The sequence below is a fragment of the Salvelinus namaycush genome, chromosome 32 (genome assembly GCF_016432855.1).
Source record: "Salvelinus namaycush isolate Seneca chromosome 32, SaNama_1.0, whole genome shotgun sequence".
In the NCBI taxonomy this organism is placed as follows: domain Eukaryota; kingdom Metazoa; phylum Chordata; class Actinopteri; order Salmoniformes; family Salmonidae; genus Salvelinus; species Salvelinus namaycush.
Window position 1 is genome coordinate 1,225,044 of NC_052338.1, and position 22,397 is coordinate 1,247,440.

Below are 22,397 nucleotides of genomic sequence, written 5' to 3' on the forward strand. Positions count from 1 at the left end.
TACATGAATACAATGCCAAAAAAGATGCAACACTGTTTCTGGGTGGTCATTACAAAAGGAGCAATTTGAGTTTATGTTTTCCTTAAAATTCTTCATATAGTGGTTGGCAGGATAATATTTATGAATAGTTTTAAAGGAAACTTCCTTAATTTTGTTATCAAGTAGGTATGTGTGTGGCAACATCCAAACTTTTCCCCAACAGATATTATCAATAAATCCATTCCAATAAGGCATATAGATACAACATCCTGCTGAAACAAGGTTCGTATCGCTCTGTTGTTGAATGGACCAAAAGAGAAACAAATCTTTCCTACTGATGAGTCAACAGGGTCAACGGAAGGTAGGCTCTGAGGGCCAGGTCTTGACACGTTCCTGAATAACAAAGCAACACCTGAGGGAATGGCATCTAAAACAATTGCAAAAATCTTTAGGTGTTACAGGGACCTTGTAAAGTGATAAGAATTCCTTATAACTGAGTAAAAGACCCTCTGCATTTACCAGTTGGCTCACCAATAGGATATTATTTCGGAACCAATATTCTAAAAACAAATAAGTATTTTTATACAATATATCCCGATTATTCCATATATAATATCTGTGTGGAGATGATGTTGTGTAGGTATCGTATTGCAATAGTAGATGGCAGCATCGTTTTGGAACGGCATGTGATTTAAATCGGAGAGGACGAAGAAGAATGCGACCATGTTGAATTAGCAAGAACTAACACAATAGAGACGTTTTATTTGGAGTGAATTTAATCAAACGGTAAAGTGTTGATCTGCCGCAAAAAAAATTGTGATATATAACATCAGAGGGAGAGAAAGGTGAGCGTTTCGGTCTTTTATGTTCAATTTGCATTAGCTATAAATATTTGAAATGAGTCGACTTTCGCTAGGCAGCTAGCTAATCCTGTCAGACATTGAAAACGACTGCCCGGTAGCCATCCAAGTTGATGAAACTGTCTAGATAGCGAGCTAGCTGGCTAATGGCAATTCAATATAACGTTAACCTGGCATATATAAATAAATCATATATAACCACTCATCTGTGATGTAATGCTAGCTAAATAAATTAGTATTTACAGTACTGTTATGTAGCTTGCTAGCTAATGTAACTACGTTAGCCAACTTGCATGTTTTCGTCAAAGCTGGCGTGGCTAACGTAACGTCAGTAGGTAGCTAACGCTAGCTAGATGGCAAAGTTAACTGGCTAACTAAATATCTTCCTCTAAAGTTGGCAATATGAATGGCCTTTGTCGCACTAAATCAAATCGCGCTCGAAGCCAACTAACTGTTACTGACTGGAACATTAGCTGACTTCCTATCTTTATTTGGCCTAGAAGGGCACCCCTGTTGTTCGATCAGTTTTCTAGCTATAAAATGAGCTAACTTGCATTGAATGTCAGTGCTACCCCAGCATAGCTACTAACGTTATTTGGCTAGCTAGGTAGGTCGCATCTAACTATTCATTTTCGTAGCTAACGTTATGCCAGTTACTTTTTTAAATTAGGTTGTCCATACATTTGGACTTAACTTTCATTTAAATGCAGATGCTTCTAATTTCTTCAAAGTAATTTCAAACTTCGCACGTTATAACGTTTCGATGGGTCCCACATTGTTGACTTTATAGCCTAAAGTTTCGCACGTCTATGATCTGGTCCCTAACTGTATGCGCTTGTAGTGTAGGCAACTATTTTGTCATCTGTGGTCATGCCCTACACGAGTTAACTGGAATACACTACAGACTGATCCACCAAGCCAACACTAGACCTTGTGCCTGCCAGCCAAATACGTATTTTACATGATGTGGTTGGGGACTTGAACCTAATGTTTGGGCATCTATTCTACATTGTATTACGTTTTAAAGCAAAGTCTAGGGCTTGGCATATATAGTGTTCATCCTGACTACTAAATCAATTGTTCCTTCTTCCTGTCAGGTGACACAGGCTTGAACTGAATTCTGCCCGACTCACACACAAAGCCACACACTTTGACAGAAGACCTGTGGTGTCAACAAGAGAGGAGGGAGACCCAGCTGAAACAAACAGGACAGACAGAGGGGAACATAAAGCTGTTTTGCTTTTTGGACTACAATTACCCTTTATTTGATTTTCAACATCAGGAAACTACTTTCACATGTGGATGGACATGTATATACACACAGAGTGGAAAACAAATATTGGACAATAAGGACCATATTATTTTGGATAAATATTTCTCCAAAGGTTTGAAAAACCTTTTACAAGGACATCGATGTTGCGCAATTCAAAGGGACTCGACGCAAAGCAAGGAAATGTTTAATCAAAGAAAGAGATTTAACTTTTGAACAAAGATTATATTACTGATACTATTCCCTCGGTTCAAATTGTCTTAGCAGTTCTATTGCAGGACTTACTCCTTGATACTTGTTTACATACCATTTTTTTTATATTGTGTGCAGGTATAAAATATTTATGCATTTGAATGCATATAGCTCTTCATTTGGAAGAGCTCTTGTATTAAGACTTTTCATACGTCAGTAAACTCTGAAGGGGACTAAACTGCACATGTGTATATGTAACAACTACAAATATACTTCTGTTGTGAAAGCTTTGGACTAAAAATAATGGAGAATATTGTTTAATGCTTATTTTAGACTTGTCTACTTTCGAAGAGGCTTTTTAAGAAAAGGAAGAAAAAAAACTAAGGGAGGGTAAGACGTAAATCTTTTGAGAGTAAAAACAACAGAAAGACATGGCATCCGCAAGAACGGAGAACCTTGGCCCTATCGGCATGGGACTGAACAAGCAGAACGGGCAGCTTAGGGGGGTGCCTAAACCGGCCTCTCCTCAATCAGGACCCCTTGTCCTGGGCTCTCTGTTAAGCAAGGCTGTAGGTGCACCCCAGAAAGCAGGTGCTGCCCTGGAGGGAACTGGCATTAGGTACACATTTCTCTTACACACCTGTTTCACCCCAATTGTGTGCTGCTTGTATAGTATATTTTACTTTCATACCATGTTTTAGAAGTGATTACCCAGTAGAGTTTTAGTTTAAAAAAAAATCAGCAGTGAGTGTGTTCAGGTGTTTTCTTAATACCCTCTTAGAAGACCTGCATGGTTCTGGTACCGGTTCCGACCAACATTTTCGCTTATAAATCGCTCTGTGGATACCATGGATCAAAATGGCTTGCGTTGAGCGATAGCCTTGGTTCCCACGGACACTGTTGTTTTCTGAGCCTGTGTGTCGTAGGATGTGAAATCTGAAACCACTTGAAGCTGGGATGTGTCTTATACCATTTCATTCGCTCTTCTGACTGTCCAACTTCTGGTTGAACCTTACATCACACATGCCTGCAATCATTACGTCGTAGTGCAGCAGGAGTGAGTGGTTTCATCACGGTAGCACATTCAGAGATCGATTTGTAGCCATTCATCTAAAATAATTCAGATTTTAGAGCTCTGAGATCTTCACAGCGATGGGGGCAGACATTCTGATCAAGAGGGACCTTTTAGAAAATATACACACATACTGTATATTCTCCACTAAACATACAAATATGTATTTTAGTTAGTCAGGTCCATAAGTATTTGGACAGTGACACAATATGCATCATTTTGGCTCTGTACGCCGCCACAATGGATTTGAAAGGAAACAATCAAGATGTGCTTTAAGTGTAGACTTCATCTTTAATTGAAGGGTTTTGTCAATTATTGTATGAACCGTGTAGGAATTACTTTAAAAAAAAAATATATATATACATAGCCCCCCAATTTTAGGGGCTCAAAAGTAATTGGACAAACGAACAATCATAAATTAAATTTTGAGTTTTAATACTTGGTTGCAAATCCTTTGTATTCAATGATTTCCTTAAGTCTGGAACCCATAGACATTACTAGATTCTGGGTTTCTTCCCTGGTGATGCTCTGCCTTTACTGCAGCTGTCTTCAGTTCCTGCTTGTTCTTGGGGCGTTTTGCCTTCAGCAAGTGAAATGTATGCTAAATTGGATTCAGGTGATTGACTTGGCCATTACAGAACATACCACTTCTTTGCCTTAAAGTATTGGGTTGCTTTCGCAGAATGTTTCGGGTCATTGTCCATCTGCACTGTGAAGCGCCATCCAATGAGTTATGAAGCATTTGGCTGAATCTGAGCAGATAATATAGCCCTAAACACTTCAGAATTCATCCTGTTGCTTTTGTCATCAGTCACGTCAATAAATACAAGGGAACCAATTCCATTGGCAGTCATACATGCCCACGCCATACCACTACCTCCACCATGCGTCACAGATGAGGTGGTATGCTTCGGATCATGGGCAGTACCTTCCCTTCTCCATACTCTTCCCATCATTCTGGTACAAATTGATCTTTGTCCATAGGATGTTGTTTCAGAAATGTACATGTATTTATTTAATTTTTTAATGTTTTTTGGCAAACTAATCTGGTATTCCTTTTTTTGAGGCTTACATCTTTTGGTAAACCTTCTGTATGTACTCTGGTGAAGTCTTCTCTTGATTGTTGACTGACACAGATACGCATACCTCCTGGAGGGTGTTCTTGATCTGGCCAACTGTTGTGAAAGGTTTTTTATTTCACCAGGGAAATAATTATTCTGTCATCCACCACTGTTTTCTGTGATCTTCCGGACCTTTTGGTGTTCCTGAGCTCAACAGTGCGTTCTTTCTTTTTAAGAATGTACCAAATAGTTGACTTGGCCATGCCTAATGTTTTTGCTGTCTCTCTGATGGGTTTGTTTTGATTTCAGCCTAATGATGGCTTGCGTCACTGGCAGTGATTGCTCTTTGGACTTCATATTGAGGGTAAACGGCAACAGATTGCAGATGCCATACTTGAAATCAACTCGAGACCTTTTTTTATCTGCTTACTTGTAAATGAACTAATGAGGGAATAACACACACCTGGCCATGGAGCAGCCAATTGTCCAATTACTTTTGGTCCTTAAAAAGGGGACAACCACATATAAAAAGTGCTGTAATTCCTACACTGTTCACCCGATTTTGGATGTAAATACCCTCAAATTAAATCTGAAAGTCTGCACTGTATAAGGAAGGTGAAATCTTATAGATGGTGGTTTTATAATTTGATAATACTATATTTAGAAACCTATGAATACAGTTTTGAATAGGAAATACATAAAATATTTCATTATCATATTTGTACTGTAGCTTGTGTCCAAGTGACGACTCCTATTTTTTTTTTTTTCTGAAAGGTCAGATTGTAACCTTTTGAGTAAGCAGCATTGCTAGTTATTGTTTAGCCCTCATGATAAATATTTTGGGGATTACATAAATTAAATTTTCGGTTACATTTAACTGGTTAATTGCACTCTTCTCATTGGTGCCCTTCATCAGGTATGGAGATGACTGGAAAAAGAGCCTACAGCTCCCTCCCAAAGACACAAGAGTCAGAACCTCTGTAAGTCATGGTACAATGCAGCATGCTTTGTTTCACTAACTCACAGGATTTTCCCAGTGTAATTTTAATCAAATCTGGTACTTCTGATGTCTAACCTCTTCTTTGCTGTGTCCCAGGATGTAACATCCACTAAGGGAAATGAGTTTGAGGACTACTGTCTGAAGCGGGAGCTCCTGATGGGCATCTTTGAGATGGGCTGGGAGAAGCCCTCCCCTATCCAGGTACGACACTCACTGGGAGCTTCTCTGCCCACCGATCACCTTTGAAACTGGGGGATTCCCTTGCTGTAAATTGGCTCCTGTTTCTGATGCCTATAACCTATATAGCTACTTTAATGTGATGCGCCTGAACTTTTGTATCATTTCAGCCAATAGTTTTGAGTGGTGCTCACGAGCCATAAAGGGTCCCAGTTTTTGTGTACTACATCATCCATTTCGTATGATATGTTACGAATTTGTTGAGCTTAAGATCCTGGACTTTCTTTAAAGTCTTTAAAGTTCTGCATAACTGAAGTCTTGACATTTGGTAGTTTGTCATAGTGATAATGTTACATATTTGGACAATAGCCATGTATTTTTTGGTGCTACGATATGTTAAACCAGAGTTTGTCACCTTTCAGGAGGAGAGCATTCCTATAGCCTTGTCAGGACGAGACATCCTGGCCCGAGCCAAGAATGGAACAGGGAAGAGTGGGGCCTACCTCATCCCCATGCTGGAGAGAATAGACCTGAAGAAGGACTATATACAGGGTGAGATGAGGCGCTTCACATTACTCTTTTCCTCCTTTTTTTACTCTACTTATCTCTACTACTCAGGGCTCCAGGCTAACATTTTCCCCTGGTGCCTAGAGCTGTGGCGGACATAAAGACAACCGGTCTCACAGTAATGGACTGTTAATTAACATAAACACGTTTAGCATCTCCTGGCCTCCGCATACAAGCCGCTGATGCGCGCCTTGTGTTTTAAAAAGTAATAAATCAATTTGATATACACCATCGCAATACATCCATTATTTTAGGCGGGTCTAAAGAAACATGATATAAAGAAAATGTATTTCAGAAGAACAGAATGAGTTGGCCTACTGTATGTTATCTGGCTATGCGCCATGCCATAGGCTAGGGATGGGCAACTGCGGCCCCCCTTTTGTAGACCTGTGGACCAATTTCACAGAATAGCATGAATTTAATTATACAATTAAGTTTTTTTCTCTACCCCATGGCAAAATGTGTAGAATTGCAGCGAACTTGCTTTAAAACGGCAACATTTATTCTAATTGCAGGAAATGTATTTTATGTACGGATGTGGGCACGCAGACCCATGAGCGACTACGGCCCCTCAGTTCCATTTTCTTTTTGTGACCCCCCCCCCCCCCAATCGAAGTTGGTCCTGTGCCATTGTTTTATATTATGGTTTTATAGTAAGAATATAATTGAACTTAGCTGAATGAAATGGAAAGGATTTTTCCCATTCAGTAGTTATTTGGCAGCTTTGATAGTGGTTTTTGCGTGAGATTTTATTTATTTGTCCATACGGACAACTTATATCTATATTTTTGTTGTCAGACTATTTTTTATATTGTAGACCTGCATTGACAGGCCCGAGCGGTCTTTATATCATGCATTCGCGATTTGTTGATATTCATTGCTAGTTAGTGAGTCATTTGCCCAGTTATAGCACATTTTTGGTCAGCAATGAAAGTCCAGGAAAAGTTATGGTATGTGCATCATCTGCGTGGGCCGTTGCCAGAGGAGCGAGAGAAATTACATTTGCTCAGCATGGACAATTGATATTTTACAAACTAATAGTGTAGTTTGGCTGGTTCTTGCTAGTTAACTATTTAGCTATTAGCATGTATTAATGTCGTTGTCATGTCCTAAAATAACTTTCCACCGCCACTGGTGTATAATCGCAAATGGCCGACATGCATTTTGTACGGGTGCACAGTTGATGAAACCTATACTGCATACTCCAGTTGTGAAAGTCTCTCAAGCGCTCAAATTGGCTAGGATTCTCCTCTATTCAATACTGGTCATGTAATCTTGATAAAGTTACAAAAATATTCCTAGAATAGCCTAATTGACAAGTAACTCTTATGCTGTCAAGATCTCCCCTGAACACTGAATATTTTAACCTTTACAAATAGATAAACAGCTTAGACAGCTACCTCGTCCACCTTAGCCACCAGATCCCTGGTTCATTGAGGGAATTATTTTTATACAGACATGGAAAGTATTTGGTTGTAATTAGTGATGCACCGATATGACATTTTTGGCCGATTCAGATATTTTCCTTGCCAAAAAAAACGATACCGATTTATTTAAAGTTTGTGGCCTTTTAAGCATTCTAGTACAGTTAAATAGTTCACACATGGATGCAGCGGTCTAAGGCACTGCATCTCAGTGCAAGAGGCGTCACTACGCCTACACTCAAGCAGACCACCATAGTCTCTGTGCCCAAGAACACTAAGGTAACATGCCTAAATGACTACCGACCCGCATCACTCACACTGTAGCCATGGAATGCATTGAAAGGCTGGTCATGCCTCACATCAACACCATTATCCCAGAAACCCTAGACCCACTCCAATTTGCATACCGCCCCAACAGATCCACAGATGGTGCAATCTCTATTGCACTCAACACTTCCCTTTCACACCTGGACAAAAGGAACACATATGTGAGAATGCTATTCATTGACTACAGAACAGCATTCAACACCATAGTGCCCTCAAAGCTCATCACTAAGCTAAGGACCCTGGGACTAAACACCTCCCTCTGCATCTGGATCCTGGACTAACAACACATCCGCCACACTGATCCTCAACACGGGGGCCCCTCGAGTGCGTGCTCAGTCCCTTCCTGTACTCCGTGTTCACTCATGACTGCACGGCCAGGCATGAATCCAACACCATTAAGTTTGCCAATGACACAACAGTGGTAGGCCTGATTACCAACAACGATGAGACGGCCTATTGGGAGGAAGTCAGGTTGAGAGCTTCAAGTTCCTTTGCGTCCACATCACCAACAGACTAACATGGTACAAGCACACCAAGATAGTGGTGAAGAGGGCACGACAAACCTATTCCCCCTCAGGAGACTGAAAAGATTTGACATGGGTCCTCAGATCATCAAAAGGTTTTACAGCTGCACCATTGAGAGCATCCTGACGGCAGTGATGTAACCCTAGTACGGCAACTGCTCGGCCTCCGACCGCAAGGCACTACAGAGGGTAGTGAGTATGGCCCAGTACATCACCGGGGCCAAGCTTCCTGCCATCCAGGACTTCTATACCAGGCGGTGTCAGAGGAAGGCCCTAAAAATTGTCAGACTCCAGCCACCCTAGTCATAAACTGTTCTCTCTGCTACCGCACGGCAAGCGATAACAGAGCACCAAGTCTAGGTCCAAGAGGCTTCTAAACAGCTTCTACCCACAAGCCGTAAGATTCCTGAACATCTATCAAATGGCTACCCAGACTATTTGCGTTGCCCCCCCCCCCCCCCCCCCCCTTCTAAACTGCTGCTGCTCTGTTATTATCTAGTCACTTTAACGCATGCAAAGTCACTAATAACTCTACGAATGCATAGTCACTTTAATAACGCTACCTACATGTACATATTACTTTGACACCGGTTCCCCCTACACACTGACTCTGTATCGGTATCCCCTGTATATAGCCCCGCTATTGTTATTTACTGCTGCTCTTTAGTTATATGTGCTTCTCTTACTTTTAAAAGTGTTTTTCTTAAGGTCTGCACCTGTTGTATTTAGCGCATGAGACAAATAACATTTTATTTGAATTTGCAATTTCACTTTTGAGCAAAACACTTGGGTGAACCTTTGGAATCATGGAAATAGAAGATTTTTCTAATTCCATTGTTAGAATATAATAGTGGGCACTTTGAATACAGTGTTTGACATAACAATAAATGAAAATGCCAGGGAGCAGTTATTGTGACAGGGTAGGAACCAAAATGTCTATTTCCTAGAGGATGCTATAATCTTTGGCTACACTGAATGTTTTCTCTTAGCTACTTCATGTAGCTAACATATTCTTGCTTCATGTATTTCTCTTTGATTTATTCCTAAACTGGGGTACGCGCAATGCCGTCGGGGGTACGTAAATTAAAATGTGATTCACATTTCATATTAAAAAATATATTTTTCTCTTCACATTTTCAAACAGTCCATTTATATTTTCCAACGGGGCTATACATTTGGGTGAGGATTTTTTTTCTCGCCCGAGTAGCCTCGTTTCACTGCCAAAAATAAAATGTAACCATCTAGTGTTCAGCGAAATAACACCACAATGTCAAATACAGGTAGCCTAGTCAAATAATTTAACATCCAATCACATTAACCATTACTCTCTCGCGGGAATACCACTAACGGTCCGTATGTAGCCAAACGTAGCTCCTGCTTATGTTCGTATCTGTACTGATGGCGCGAAAGCCATGACAGGGAGACACAGTGGAGTGGTAACGAGCGTGCAAGCAGTTGCTCCCGATGCCACTTGGGTACACTGCAGCATCCACTGAGAGGCTCTTGCTGCCAAGGGAATGCCTGACAGCTTGAAAGACATTTTGGACACTACAGTGAAAAATTGTTAACTTTGTAAAAGCAAGGCCCCTGAACTCTCATGTATTTTCTGCACTGTGCAATGATATGGGCAGCGACCATGTAACGCTTTTACAACAAATTTTATTTAACTAGGCAAGTCGGTTAACATTCTTATTTACAATGACAGCCTACACCGGCCAAACCCGGACGACGCTGGGCCAATTGTGCGCCGCCCTATGGGGCTCCCAATCATGGCCGGTTGTGATACAGCCTGGAATCGAACTAGGTCGTCTGTAGTGACGCCTCAAGCACTGAGATGCAGTGCTTTGGATGGCTGCACCACTCGGGAGCCCAGAGAAGAGTGCTGGTTATCATGGGGCAAAGTATTGAAACATTTTCTTTAATTGAGAGCTTAAAGTTCTTGACTGACCATAACTTTCACTTGTCTGACCGCTTGCATGATGACGAGTTTCTCACACGACTGGCCTATCTGGGTGATGTTTTTTCTCACCTGTGATCTGAATCTAGGATTACAGGGACTCTCCAGGAACTATATATTCAATGTGCGGGACCAAATTGAGGCGCTGATATAAAGAAATTGGAGCTCTTTTTTTTTTGTCTGCGTTAACAAGGACAGCACGCAGGTCTCATCACTGTATGATATTTTGTGTGGAAATGAAGTTAAGCTTACGGACTATGTCAAATGTGATATAGCGAAGCACCTGAGTGAGCTGGGTGCGCAGTTACTCAGGTACATTCCAGAAACGGACGACACAAACAACTGGATTCGTTATCCCTTTCATGTCCTGTCTCCAGTCCACTTGTCGATATCTGAACAAGAGAGCTGAACAAGAGAGCCTCATCGAAATTGCAACAAGCGGTTCTGTGAAAATTTTATTTCATCAGAAGATACTGCCAGATTTCTGGATAGGGCTGCGCTCAGAGTATTCTGCCTTGGCAAATTGTGCTGTTAAGACATTTATGCCATTTGCAACCACGTACCTACAGTGGGGCAAAAAAGTATTTAGTCAGCCACCAATTGTGCAAGTTGTCCCACTTAAAAAGATGAGAGAGGCCTGTAATTTTCATCATAGGTACACTTAAACTATGACAGACAAAATGAGGGGAAAAAATCCAGAAAATCACATTGTAGGATTTTTTATGAATTTATTTGCAAATTATGGTGGAAAATAAGTATTTGGTCAATAACAAAAGTTTATCTCAATACTTTGTTATATACCCTTTGTTGGCAATGACAGAGGTCAAACGTTTTCTGTAAGTCTTCACAAGGTTTTCACACGCTGTTGCTGGTATTTTGGCCCATTCCTCCATGCAGATCTCCTCTAGAGCAGTGATGTTTTGGGGCTGTTGCTGGGCAACACTTTCAACTCCCTCCAAAGATTTTCTATGGGGTTGAGATCTGGAGACTGGCTAGGCCACCTTGAAATGCTTCTTACGATGCCACTCCTTCGTTGCCCGGGCGGTGTGTTTGGGATCATTGTCATGCTGAAAGACCCAGCCACGTTTCATCTTCAATGCCCTTGCTGATGGAAGGAGGTTTTCACTCAATCTCACGATACATGGCCCCATTCATCCTTTCCTGTACACGGATCAGTCGTCCTGGTCCCTTTGCAGAAAAACAGCCCCAAAGCATGATGTTTCCACCCCCATGCTTCACAGTAGGTATGGTGTTCTTTGGATGCAACTCAGCATTCTTTGTCCTCCAAACACGACGAGTTGAGTTTTTACCAAACAGTTCTATTTTGGTTTCATCTGACCATATGACATTCTCCCAATCTTCTTCTGGATCATCCAAATGCTCTCTAGCAAACTTCAGACGGGCCTGGACATGTACTGGCTTAAGCAGGGGGACACGTCTGGCACTGCAGGATTTGAGTCCCTGGCGGCGTAGTGTGTTACTGATGGTAGGCTTTGTTACTTTGGTCCCAGTTCTCTGCAGGTCATTCACTAGGTCCCCCCGTGTGGTTCTGGGATTTTTGCTCACCGTTCTTGTGATCATTTTGACCCCATGGGGTGAGATCTTGCGTGGAGCCCCAGATCGAGGGAGATTATCAGTGGTCTTGTATGTCTTCTATTTCCTAATAATTGCTCCCACAGTTGATTTCTTCAAACCAAGCTGCTTACCTATTGCAGATTCAGTCTTCCCAGCCTGGTGCAGGTCTACAATTTTGTTTCTGGTGTCCTTTGACAGATCTTTGGTCTTGGCCATAGTGGAGTTTGGAGTGTGACTGGTTGTTTGAGGTTGTGGACAGGTGTCTTTTATACTGATAACAAGTTCAAACTGGTGCCATTAATACAGGTAACGAGTGGAGGACAGAGGAGCCTCTTAAAGAAGAAGTTATAGGTCTGTGAGAGCCAGAAATCTTGCTTGTTTGTAGGTGACCAAATACTTATTTTCCACCATAATTTGCAAATAAATTCATAAAAAATCCTACAATGTGATTTTCTGGATTTTTTTTCTCATTTTGTCTGTCATAGTTGAAATGTACCTATGATGAAAATTACAGGCCTCATCTTTTTAAGTGGGAGAACTTGCACAATTGGTGGCTGACTAAATACTTTTTTGCCCCACTGTATGTGAGAGTGGATTCTCAGCCCTCACTAGCATGAAAACTACATACAGGCGCAGACTGTGTGGAAAATGATTTAAGACAGACTCTCTCCCCAATACAACCCAACATTGCAGAATTATGTGCATCCTTTCAAGCACACCCTTCAGTACCCTGTGGTGAGTTATTCACCATTTTTTGTAATCAAATAAGGTTTTATATGTAAGATGCAAGAGCAAAATGATTGATTATTATTTGTGTCCTGGTCCTATAAGAGCTCTTTGTCACTTCCCACAAGCTGGGTTGTGACAAACTCACACTCATTCTTATGTTTAATAAATGTATTGTGTGTGTGGGGCAGGCTTTCAATGATGGCAAAAAACAACATTTGAGAGTGCGCTGACCCTGGTGCTAGAGGGGGTACGCAGCTGGAGGTTGAATGTACTGGACTATAAAAAGTTTGGGAACCACTGATTTAGAAGATACTGTTGCACAAACAACATGCTGTTTTTGGTCTAAACCATCACTGGTATTATCGGGCTGTATAGCTAATTAAATTTGCTCTGACTCAGTACATTTAATTAGCTAGCGATTCACATTAGCGGCTAACAAGATTTTGCCCAACTTGCTAAGAAAAGACAAACTAGCTGTTTGCAGATGTAAGAAACAAACTAATGGTGTAATTATAGAACGCTAGTGGATCTACATTAAGAAGCAAAGTGAAAACGGCATTGTTGTCATCAACATTGTTGCATGTGGTGCATTGACCATGCAGACTGAAAGCAAGTGTCTGGTGGTTGAGGATCAACAATGCGCTCCTTGAGTGCCTGGGGCAGGGCTAGGTCTGTTTGGAAAGAGGAATGGAGAGAGAGAGCACAGAGAGGGATGACTCAAGTAACGAAGTAAACTATAAAAATGGACATTGCGCACAGCATGTCATTTTAACAAACCAATCCTGCAAATGCCATTTATAGAAGTTAAAGTAAAAACCCAAACCCGGCCCGTGCATCAATACCGGTATATCGTAAAATACAGTATACCGCCCAGCCCTACTGCGCCCTTCTTCCTACTTTTCCCTCCCTCTCTGTCAAACCTCATTGTCTTGCACTTTCGCTATCTATACCTCTTATATTTACCCATATCCACTTCGTCCTCTCTCCCAAGCTATTGTGATGGTGCCCACTCGTGAGCTGGCCCTGCAGGTGAGCCAGATCAGTATCCAGATCAGCAAGCACCTGGGCGGAGTGAAAGTCATGGCCACCACGGGTGGCACCAACCTGCGAGATGACATCATGCGCCTGGACGAGACTGGTAAAGACCCAACAGCATCACATTGTCACTTCATACCAAGAGTGGTGTCTTGCGACGTACACAGTTGAAGTCGGATGTTTACATACACTTTGGTCATTAAAACTCGTTTTTCAACCACTCCACAAATTTCTTGTTAACAAACTATAGTTTTGGCAAGTCGGTTAGGACATCTACTTGGTGCATGACACGTCATTTTCCCAACAATTGTTTACAGATTATTTCACTTATAATTCACTGTATTACAATTCCAGTGGGTCAGAAGTTTACAAACACTAAGTTGACTGTGCCTTTAAACAGGTTGAAAAATTCCAGAAAATTATGTCATGCCTTTAGAAGCTTTTGATAGGCTAATTGACATAATTTGAGTCAATTGGAGGTGTACCTGTGGATGTATTTCAAGGCCTACCTTCAAACTCAGTGCCTCTTTGCTTGACATCATGGAAAAATCAAAAGAAATCAGCCAAGACCTCAGGAAAAAAAAATGTAGACCTCCCCAAGTCTGATTCATCCTTGGGAGCAATTTCCAAACGCTTGAAGGTACCACGTTCATCTGTACAAACAATAGTACGCAAGTATAAACACCATGGGACCATGCAGCCATCATACCGCTCAGGAAGGAGAGGCGTTCTGTCTCCTAGAGATGAACGTACTTTGGTGCAAATCAATCCCAGAACAACGAAGGACCTTGTGAAGATGCTGGAGGAAACGGGTACAAAAGTAGCTACATCCACAGTAAAACGAGTCCTATATCGACAACCTGAAAGGCTGCTCAGCAAGGAAGAAGCCACTGCTCCAAAACCGCCATTAAAAAAGCCAGACTACGGTTTGCAACTGCACATGGGAACAAAGATCGTACTTTTTGGAGAAATGTCCTCTGGTCTGATGAAACAAAATAGAACTGTTTGGCCATAATGACCATCGTTATGTTTGGAGGAAAAAGGGGAAGGCTTGCAAGCTGAAGAACACCATCCCAACCGTGAAGCACGGGGGTGGCAGCATCATGTTGTGGGGGTGCTTTGCTGCAGGAGGGACTGGTGTACTTCACAAAATAGATGGCATCATGAGGACATAAAATGATGTAGATATACTGAAGCAACATCTCAAGACATCAGTCAGGAAGTTAAAGCTTGGTCGCAAATGGGTCTTCCAAATGGACAATGACCCCAAGCAAACATCCAAAATTGTGAAAAATGGCTTAAGGACAACAAAGTCAAGGTTTTGGAGTGGCCATAACAAAGCTCATCTCATGGAAAATGTGTGTGCAGAACTGAAAAAGCGTGTGCGAGCAGTAAGGCCTTCTAAGTTACACCAGCTCTGTCAGGGGGAATGGGCCAAAGTTCACCCAACTTATTGTGGGAAGCTTGTGGAAGGCTACCCAAAATGTTTGACTCAAGTTAAACAATTTAAAGGCAATGCTACCAAATACTAATTGAGTGTATGTAAACTTCTGACCCACTGGGAATGTGATGAAAGAAATAAAAGCTGAAATAAGTAATTCTCTCTACTATTATTCTGACATTTCACATTCTTAAAATTAAGTGATGATCTTAACTGACTTATGACAGGGAATTTTTACTAGGATTAAATGTCAGGAATTGTGAAACTGAGTTTAAATGTTATTTGTCTATGTAAACTTCCGACTTCAACTGTATACAGTGCCTTTAGGAAGTATTCAGATCCCTTTACTTTTCCCACATTTTGTTACGTTAGACTTATTCTAAAATCAATTAAATCAAACATTTTCCTCAGCAATTTACACAATACCCCATAATGAGAAAGCGAAAACAGGTTTTTAGAAATGTTTGCAAATTTATTACATCTAAAAAAACAAATAGCCTTTTTACTTAAGAATTCAGACCCTTTCCCATGAGACTCAAAATTGAGCTCATGTGCTTCCTGCCTTTGTCAGGGTGGTGACCAAGAACCCAAACTCACTCTGACAGAGCTCTAGAGTTCCTCTGTGGAGATGGGAGAACCTTCCAGAAGGACAACCATCTCTGCAGCACTCCACCAATTAGGCCTTTGTGGTAGTGGCCAGATGGTAGCCACTCCTCAGTAGAAGGCACATGACAGCCCACTTGGAGTTTGCCAAAAGGTACCTAAAGGACTCTAACCATGAGACACAAGATTATCTGGTCTGATGAAACCAAGATTGAACTCTTTGGCCTGAATGCCAAGTGTCACGTCTGGAGGAAACATGGCACCATCCCTACGATGAAGCATGGTGGTGGCAGCATGATACTGTGGGTATGTTTTTCATCGACAGGGACTGTGAGACTAGTCAGGATCAAGGGAAAGATGAACAGAGCAAAGTAAAGAGATCCTTGATGAAAACCTGCTCCCTGCAGAGCGCTCAGACCTCAGACTGGGACGGTTCACCTTCCAACAGGACAATGACCCTAAGCACACTACCAAGACAATGCAGGAGTGGCTTCGGGACAAGTCTCTGAATGTCCTTGAGTGGCCCAGCCAGAGCCCGGACTTGAACCTGATTGAACATCTCAGGAGAGACCTGAAAATAGCTGTGCAGCTAGGCTCCCCATCCAACCTGACAGCTTGAGTAGATCTGCTGAGAAGAATGGGAGAAACTCCAAATACAGCTGTACAATATACAGTGCGGTTTGAAATAGACACCCTTGATAAACATGAGCAATAATGACTGGAAAATTGAATAATTGAATTACTGAGCCTATATTGTGTGCTCAATGTTTTTTTAAATTTTTATTCTCAAATGTTTTATGAGTTGGTTAACACCATTGGAAGGTATCTTAGACCATTTCTCCATACAGTATATTTTATCATTCATCTGTGCTTATGGACTGCCCTCCACAGGTTTTTAAAGCGTTTCAAATCCAGAGACTGAGATGGCCTTTGCAAAATGTTGATTTTTGTGGCCAAATGGCCATTTCTTTGATGTATGCTTGGGGTTATTGTCTTGCTGGAAGATCGACTTGCAATCAAGTGTCAGCCTCCTGGCAGAGGCAACCGGGTTTTTGGCTAAAATGTTCTGGTACTGGGTAAAGTTCATGATGCCGTTGACCTTAACAAGGGCCCCAGTACCAGTTGAAGCAAAACATCAAAGATCCACCACAATATTTTACAGTGGGTCTGGGATTATTTTCTGCTAATGCGTTCTCATTTCGATGCCTCTGGTGTGAGTGGCCAAAGAGCTCTATTTTCATGTCGTCTGACCATAGCACCAGTTCTAATTCAAGTGCCAATGTCATTTAGCAAACTCTAGATGTTTATTTGTTGTATGACATCAAAATAGAGCTCTTTGGCCACACCAGTGGGGGTTTTGGCATTGACATGAGTGCATGTGCAGAGAAGAATCCCATACGTACTGTAAATTATAGTGGGGGGGAGGATCTTTGATGTATAGTGGCTATTTTTCTTCCACTGGTCCTGGGGCCCTTAAGGTCAACCGCATCATCAACCTTATCCAGTACCCAGGACATTTTATCAAAAACCTGGTTGCCTCTGCCCAGGAGGCTGACACTTGAACGTAATCTTCCAGCAAGACCGTAACCCCAAGCACACATCAACATTCGCAAAGAATTTGTCAATTGGCCACAATTAACATTGTGCAATGGCCATCTCTCTCTCTCTGGACCTGAAACGCATCTGTGGTTTGAATTTAAAAGGGCAGTCTGTAAGCGCAGCCAAAGGATATCAACGATCTGGAAGGATTCTGTATGGAGGAATGGTCTAGGAACGCTCGTAGAACATTTTAGAAAAGGGCTCAGCGCCGTTATCCTTGCATGGTATGGTATTGCAAACGGGTGTCAATCATTTTGACCCCCTACCTTTTTTGAGAAAAGTTATTTGTTAATTGCTATTAATTATTAAACAAAATCTCCTTCTGAGCAATTGTATTAGTATAATGTAATTTCCCAATTTTGTTTTGTGCATTAAATATAGTGCTGTATTTGAATTATTTGTAATTTTTGCTAATCTTTATCAAGGATGTAAATTATGGACCCCACTGTACACTACAAACAAGTCACACAACCTCAAAGCTGTACACTTGCACATCTGTAATGGTGGTGTTTCTGATATATATATTTTTTCCACTCTCAGTGCATGTGGTCATTGCCACACCTGGCAGGATCCTGGATTTGATAAAGAAGGGCGTGGCCAAAGTGGATAGAGTTCAGATGATGGTGATGGATGAGGTGAGTGTGTGAATACATGTGGTACCTGAGTCAATCAACCACTCAATATACTCAGCTACTGTAGATGACTCCAGAGAATCAGTCCATGAGCTATTTTGTTACAAGCCATGCACTATTCTTCATCAGGGCCCATCAAATCTGTTCTGGTGTATCTATCTACCAAAGAGGTTAAAGGAGCTACGTGTAATATTTTCCCCTGCAACCAGCGCCGTATGTCAATTACGTAACAGTAGTAGCAAATTAATAGATACTTTTTAGAACTCTGCTAATGCTCCTTTTAATAATAATGTAATCTCTTCCTCACAGGCGGACAAGCTGCTGTCTCAGGACTTTGTGGTGCTCATCGAGGATATCATCAGCTTCCTGGGCAAGGGCCGTCAGATCCTGCTGTACTCTGCCACCTTCCCCATCAGCGTGCAGAAGTTCATGGTGAGTAGTGCCACATGGTGCTGAGCCACAAGTTGGCAGCCATGTGGTCTCACCAACAGGCCAGTCTGTTTTGCTCTTCCATAATGATACGATATACAGTACATTTGGAAAGTATTCAGACCCCTTGACTTTTTTCCCCAAAAAATTGCGTTACAGCCTTATTCCAAAATATATGAAAAAATATACATCACTTATACACACACTACCCCATAATGACAAAGTAAAAACGTTTAAAAAAAATATTTTTGCAAATTTATTACAAAAGCAAAAAACATAATACATAAGTATTCAGGCCCTTTGTTTTGAGACTTGAAATTAAGCTCAGGTGCATCCTGTTTCCATTGCTCATCCTTGATGTTTCTACAACTTGATTGGAGTCCACCGGTGCTAAATTCAATTGATCGGACATGATTTGGAAAGGCACACACCTTTCAATATAAGGTCCCACAGTTGACAGTGCATGTCAGAGCAAAAACCAAGGAATGAGGTGGAAGGAATTGTCCGTAGACCTAGACAGGATTGTGTCGAGGCACAGATTTGGGGAAGGGTACCAAAAAATGTCTGCAGCATTGAAGGTCCCCAAGAACACAGTGGCCTCCATCATTCTTAAATGGAAGAATTCTGGAATCTTCCTAGAGCTGTCCACCCAGCCGAACTGAGCAATCGGGGGAGAAGGGCCTTGGTCAGGTAGGTGACCAAGAACCCAATGCTCACTCTGACAGAGGTCTAGAGTTCCTCGGTGGAGATAGGAGAACCTTCCAGAAGGATAACCATCTCTGCAGCACTCCAACAGTACCGGCCTTTTATGGTAGAGTGTCCAGACGGAAGCTACTCCTCAGTAAAAGGCACATGACAGCCTGCTTGGAGTTTGCCAAAAGGCACCTAAAGGACTCTCAAACCATGAGAAACAAGATTCTCTGGTCTGATGAAACCAAGATTGGACTCTTTGGCCTGAATGCCAAGTGTCACGTCTGGAGGAAACCTAGCATCCTCCCTATGGTGAAGCATGGTAGTGGTAGCGTCATGCTGTGGATGTTTTTCAGTGGCATGGACTGTGAGACTAGTCAGAATCAAGGGAAAGCTGAGCCGAGCAAAGTACAGAGCAATCTTTAATGAAAACCTGCTCCAGAGCGCTCAGGACCTGTCTGTGGCAAGGGTTCACCTTCCAACAGGGCAACGACCCTAAGCACACAACCAAGACAACTCAGGAGTGGCTTCGGGACAAGTCTTTGAGTGGCCCAGCCAGAGCTCGGACTTGAACCCGATCGAACAACTCTGGAGAGACTTGATAATAGTTGTGCAGCGACCCTCCCATCCATCTGAACTTGAGAGGATCTGCAGAGAAGAATAGGAGAAACTCTCCAAATACAGGTGTGCCAAGCTTGTAGCGTCATAGCTAAGACAATTTGAGGCTGTAATTGCTTCCAAAGGTGCTTCAACAAAGCACTGAGTAAAAGGGTCTGAATACTGAGAATGTGATATTTCAGTTTTGTATTTTTAAAAATAAATTTGCAAAAATTCTCAACCTGTTTTTGCTTTGTCATTGTGTAGATTGAGAAATCAAAATGAATACATTTCAGAATATATCTGTCCCATAACAAAATGTGGAAAAAGTCCAGTTGTCTGAATAATTTCCAAATGCACTGTACAGTCGTGGCCAAAAATGGAGAATGATGCATATTAATTTTCACAGTCTGCTGCCTCAGTTTGTATGATGGCAATTTGCATATCTTCTTATGGCTGGGATCCAGTTAACGGGATCGATTTGACAACAGCCAGTGAAAGTGCAGGGCGCCAAATTCATAACAGAAATCTCATAATTAAAATTCCTCAGACATACTAGTATTTTACACCATTTTAAAGATAAACTTGTTGTTAATCTCACAAAAAGGCTTTACGACGAAAGCACAACATTCACAAAAAACACAGCCATTTTTCCAGCCAAAGAGAGGAGTCACAAAAAGCAGAAATAGAGAGAAAATTAATCACTAACCTTTGATGATCTTCATCAGATGACACTCATAGGACTTCATGTTACACAATACATGTATGTTTTGTTCGATAAAGTTAATATTTATATACAAAAATCTCAGTTTACATTGGCGCGTTATGTTCAGTAATGTTTTGCCTCCAAAACATCCGGTGATTTTGCAGAGTGCCACATCAATTTACAGAAATACTCATAATAAACATTGATAAAAAATACAAGTATTATACATGGAACTTTAGATAAACCTTTCCTTAATGCAACCGCTGTGTCAGATTTCAAAAAGACGTTACAGAAAAAGCACACCATGCTATAATCTGAGTACAGCGCTCAGAGCCCAAAAAAGCCATAAAGATATCCGCCATGTTGTGGAGTCAACAGATGTCAGAATAGCATTATAAATATTCACTTTGATGATCTTCATCAGAATGCACTCCCAGGAATCCGAGTTCCACAATAAATGTTTGATTTGTTCCATAAAGTCCATCATTTATGTCCAAATACCTCCTTTTTGTTTGCGCGTTCAGTACACAATCCAAACTCACCACGCGCGGGAAAGTCCATGCGAAAGTTCAGACGAAAAGTCATATTACAGTTCGTAGAAACATGTCAAACGATGTATAGAATCAATCTTCAGGATGTTTTTATTCTAAATCTTCAATAATGTTCCAACCGGAGAATTCCTTTGTCTGTAGAAATGCGATGGAACGAAGGTCTAACTCTCTCACGTGGACGCGCGTGGTCAGCTCATGGCACTCTGCCAGACCCCTGACTCAAGGAGCCCTCATTTCCCCCTCCTTCACAGTAGAAGCATCAAACAAGGTTCTAAAGACTGTTGACATCTAGTGGAAGCCTTAGGAAGTGCAATTTGACCAATACCCTACTGTATATTCGATAGGCAATGAGTTGAAAAACTACAAACCTCAGATTTCCCACTTCCTGGTTGGATTTCTTCTCAGGTTTTTGCCTGCCATATAAGTTCTGTTATACTCACAGACATCATTCAAACAGTTTTAAAAACTTCAGAGTGTTTTCTATCCAAATATATACTAATAATATGCATATATTAGCAACTGGGCCTGAGTAGCAGGCAGTTTACTCTGGGCACCTTATTCATCCAAATGTGAAAATGCTGCCCCCTTACCCCAAACAGGTTAATATTGTCTTTACATCTACTAAATAACGTGTGAAATTTGATTCAGAATGGACCATTATCATGCACCTGTATTGACACACATGTCATCTATGCACTTAAATAGTGAATGGAGGATGCTTATTTATTTTTCCCCCCAGTTATTTTCATGCCAGCCAGGTAGGCTATAGTCCTGTTGAAAATAATGTGCTTAATATTAAGTAAGTTGAAAAATATAGCAGGCCTAGCCTACTAGAAAGCTGACCCTCCTATTTTTAGTAGAAGCCATCATTATTTTTTTGCACAATTGCATATCCTATTGAAATGTTGCTCTCATGAAGTGTTTGATTTAGATTTGCATTGATGTCAGAGTGATTAGAGGGACAATAGAGTGCTGAGTACCAGGCAGTTAGCAAGTTTGGTAGGCTACTAATGACCATCAGCAGCATCAGAGCTTGGAGAAGCCTAATTACCTAGACTAAACGGTCACGTGGAATTGACTTCCTTCATGACTCGTGACCGCCGGTGTGGTGGAAATGTGGTCACAGCAACAGTCCTAATCATTGGTGTATAAGTCTACACCGATGAAGAGCTGTTGTTGAACTTGACATACTGCCACCTGTTTAGCAGGAAGTCCAGTACCCACAAGGTAATGCTGGGGTCTGTCTGTAGGTGGGCGAGTTTGTAACAGAGAAGGTGAGGCTGCATGCAGAGAACTCCAGGAAAAGGATGCACACCTTACAATAATTATATTTAGCTTAGACAGATCTTAGATGTCTGCCAGCTCATCTGAGCTTTCCTTCAGTAGCTGTCCCCTGATTA

General features: G+C 41.5%; 1 protein-coding gene across 1 annotated transcript in view; it reads left to right on the forward strand.

Annotated features, from left to right (window-relative positions):
* The first annotated feature begins 667 nt into the window (after positions 1-667).
* The window catches only part of LOC120027515 (probable ATP-dependent RNA helicase ddx6), a 36,904-nt gene continuing 15,174 nt past the window's right edge, over positions 668-22,397 (forward strand). The window contains exons 1-8 of the mRNA XM_038972477.1: positions 668-824; positions 1,937-2,920; positions 5,351-5,414; positions 5,531-5,635; positions 6,034-6,163; positions 13,706-13,852; positions 17,933-18,027; positions 18,334-18,456. Of these exons, the coding sequence (XP_038828405.1) occupies positions 2,733-2,920; positions 5,351-5,414; positions 5,531-5,635; positions 6,034-6,163; positions 13,706-13,852; positions 17,933-18,027; positions 18,334-18,456 (852 nt within the window). The 5' untranslated portion in view covers positions 668-824; positions 1,937-2,732. The remainder of the gene's footprint in view (positions 825-1,936; positions 2,921-5,350; positions 5,415-5,530; positions 5,636-6,033; positions 6,164-13,705; positions 13,853-17,932; positions 18,028-18,333; positions 18,457-22,397) is intronic.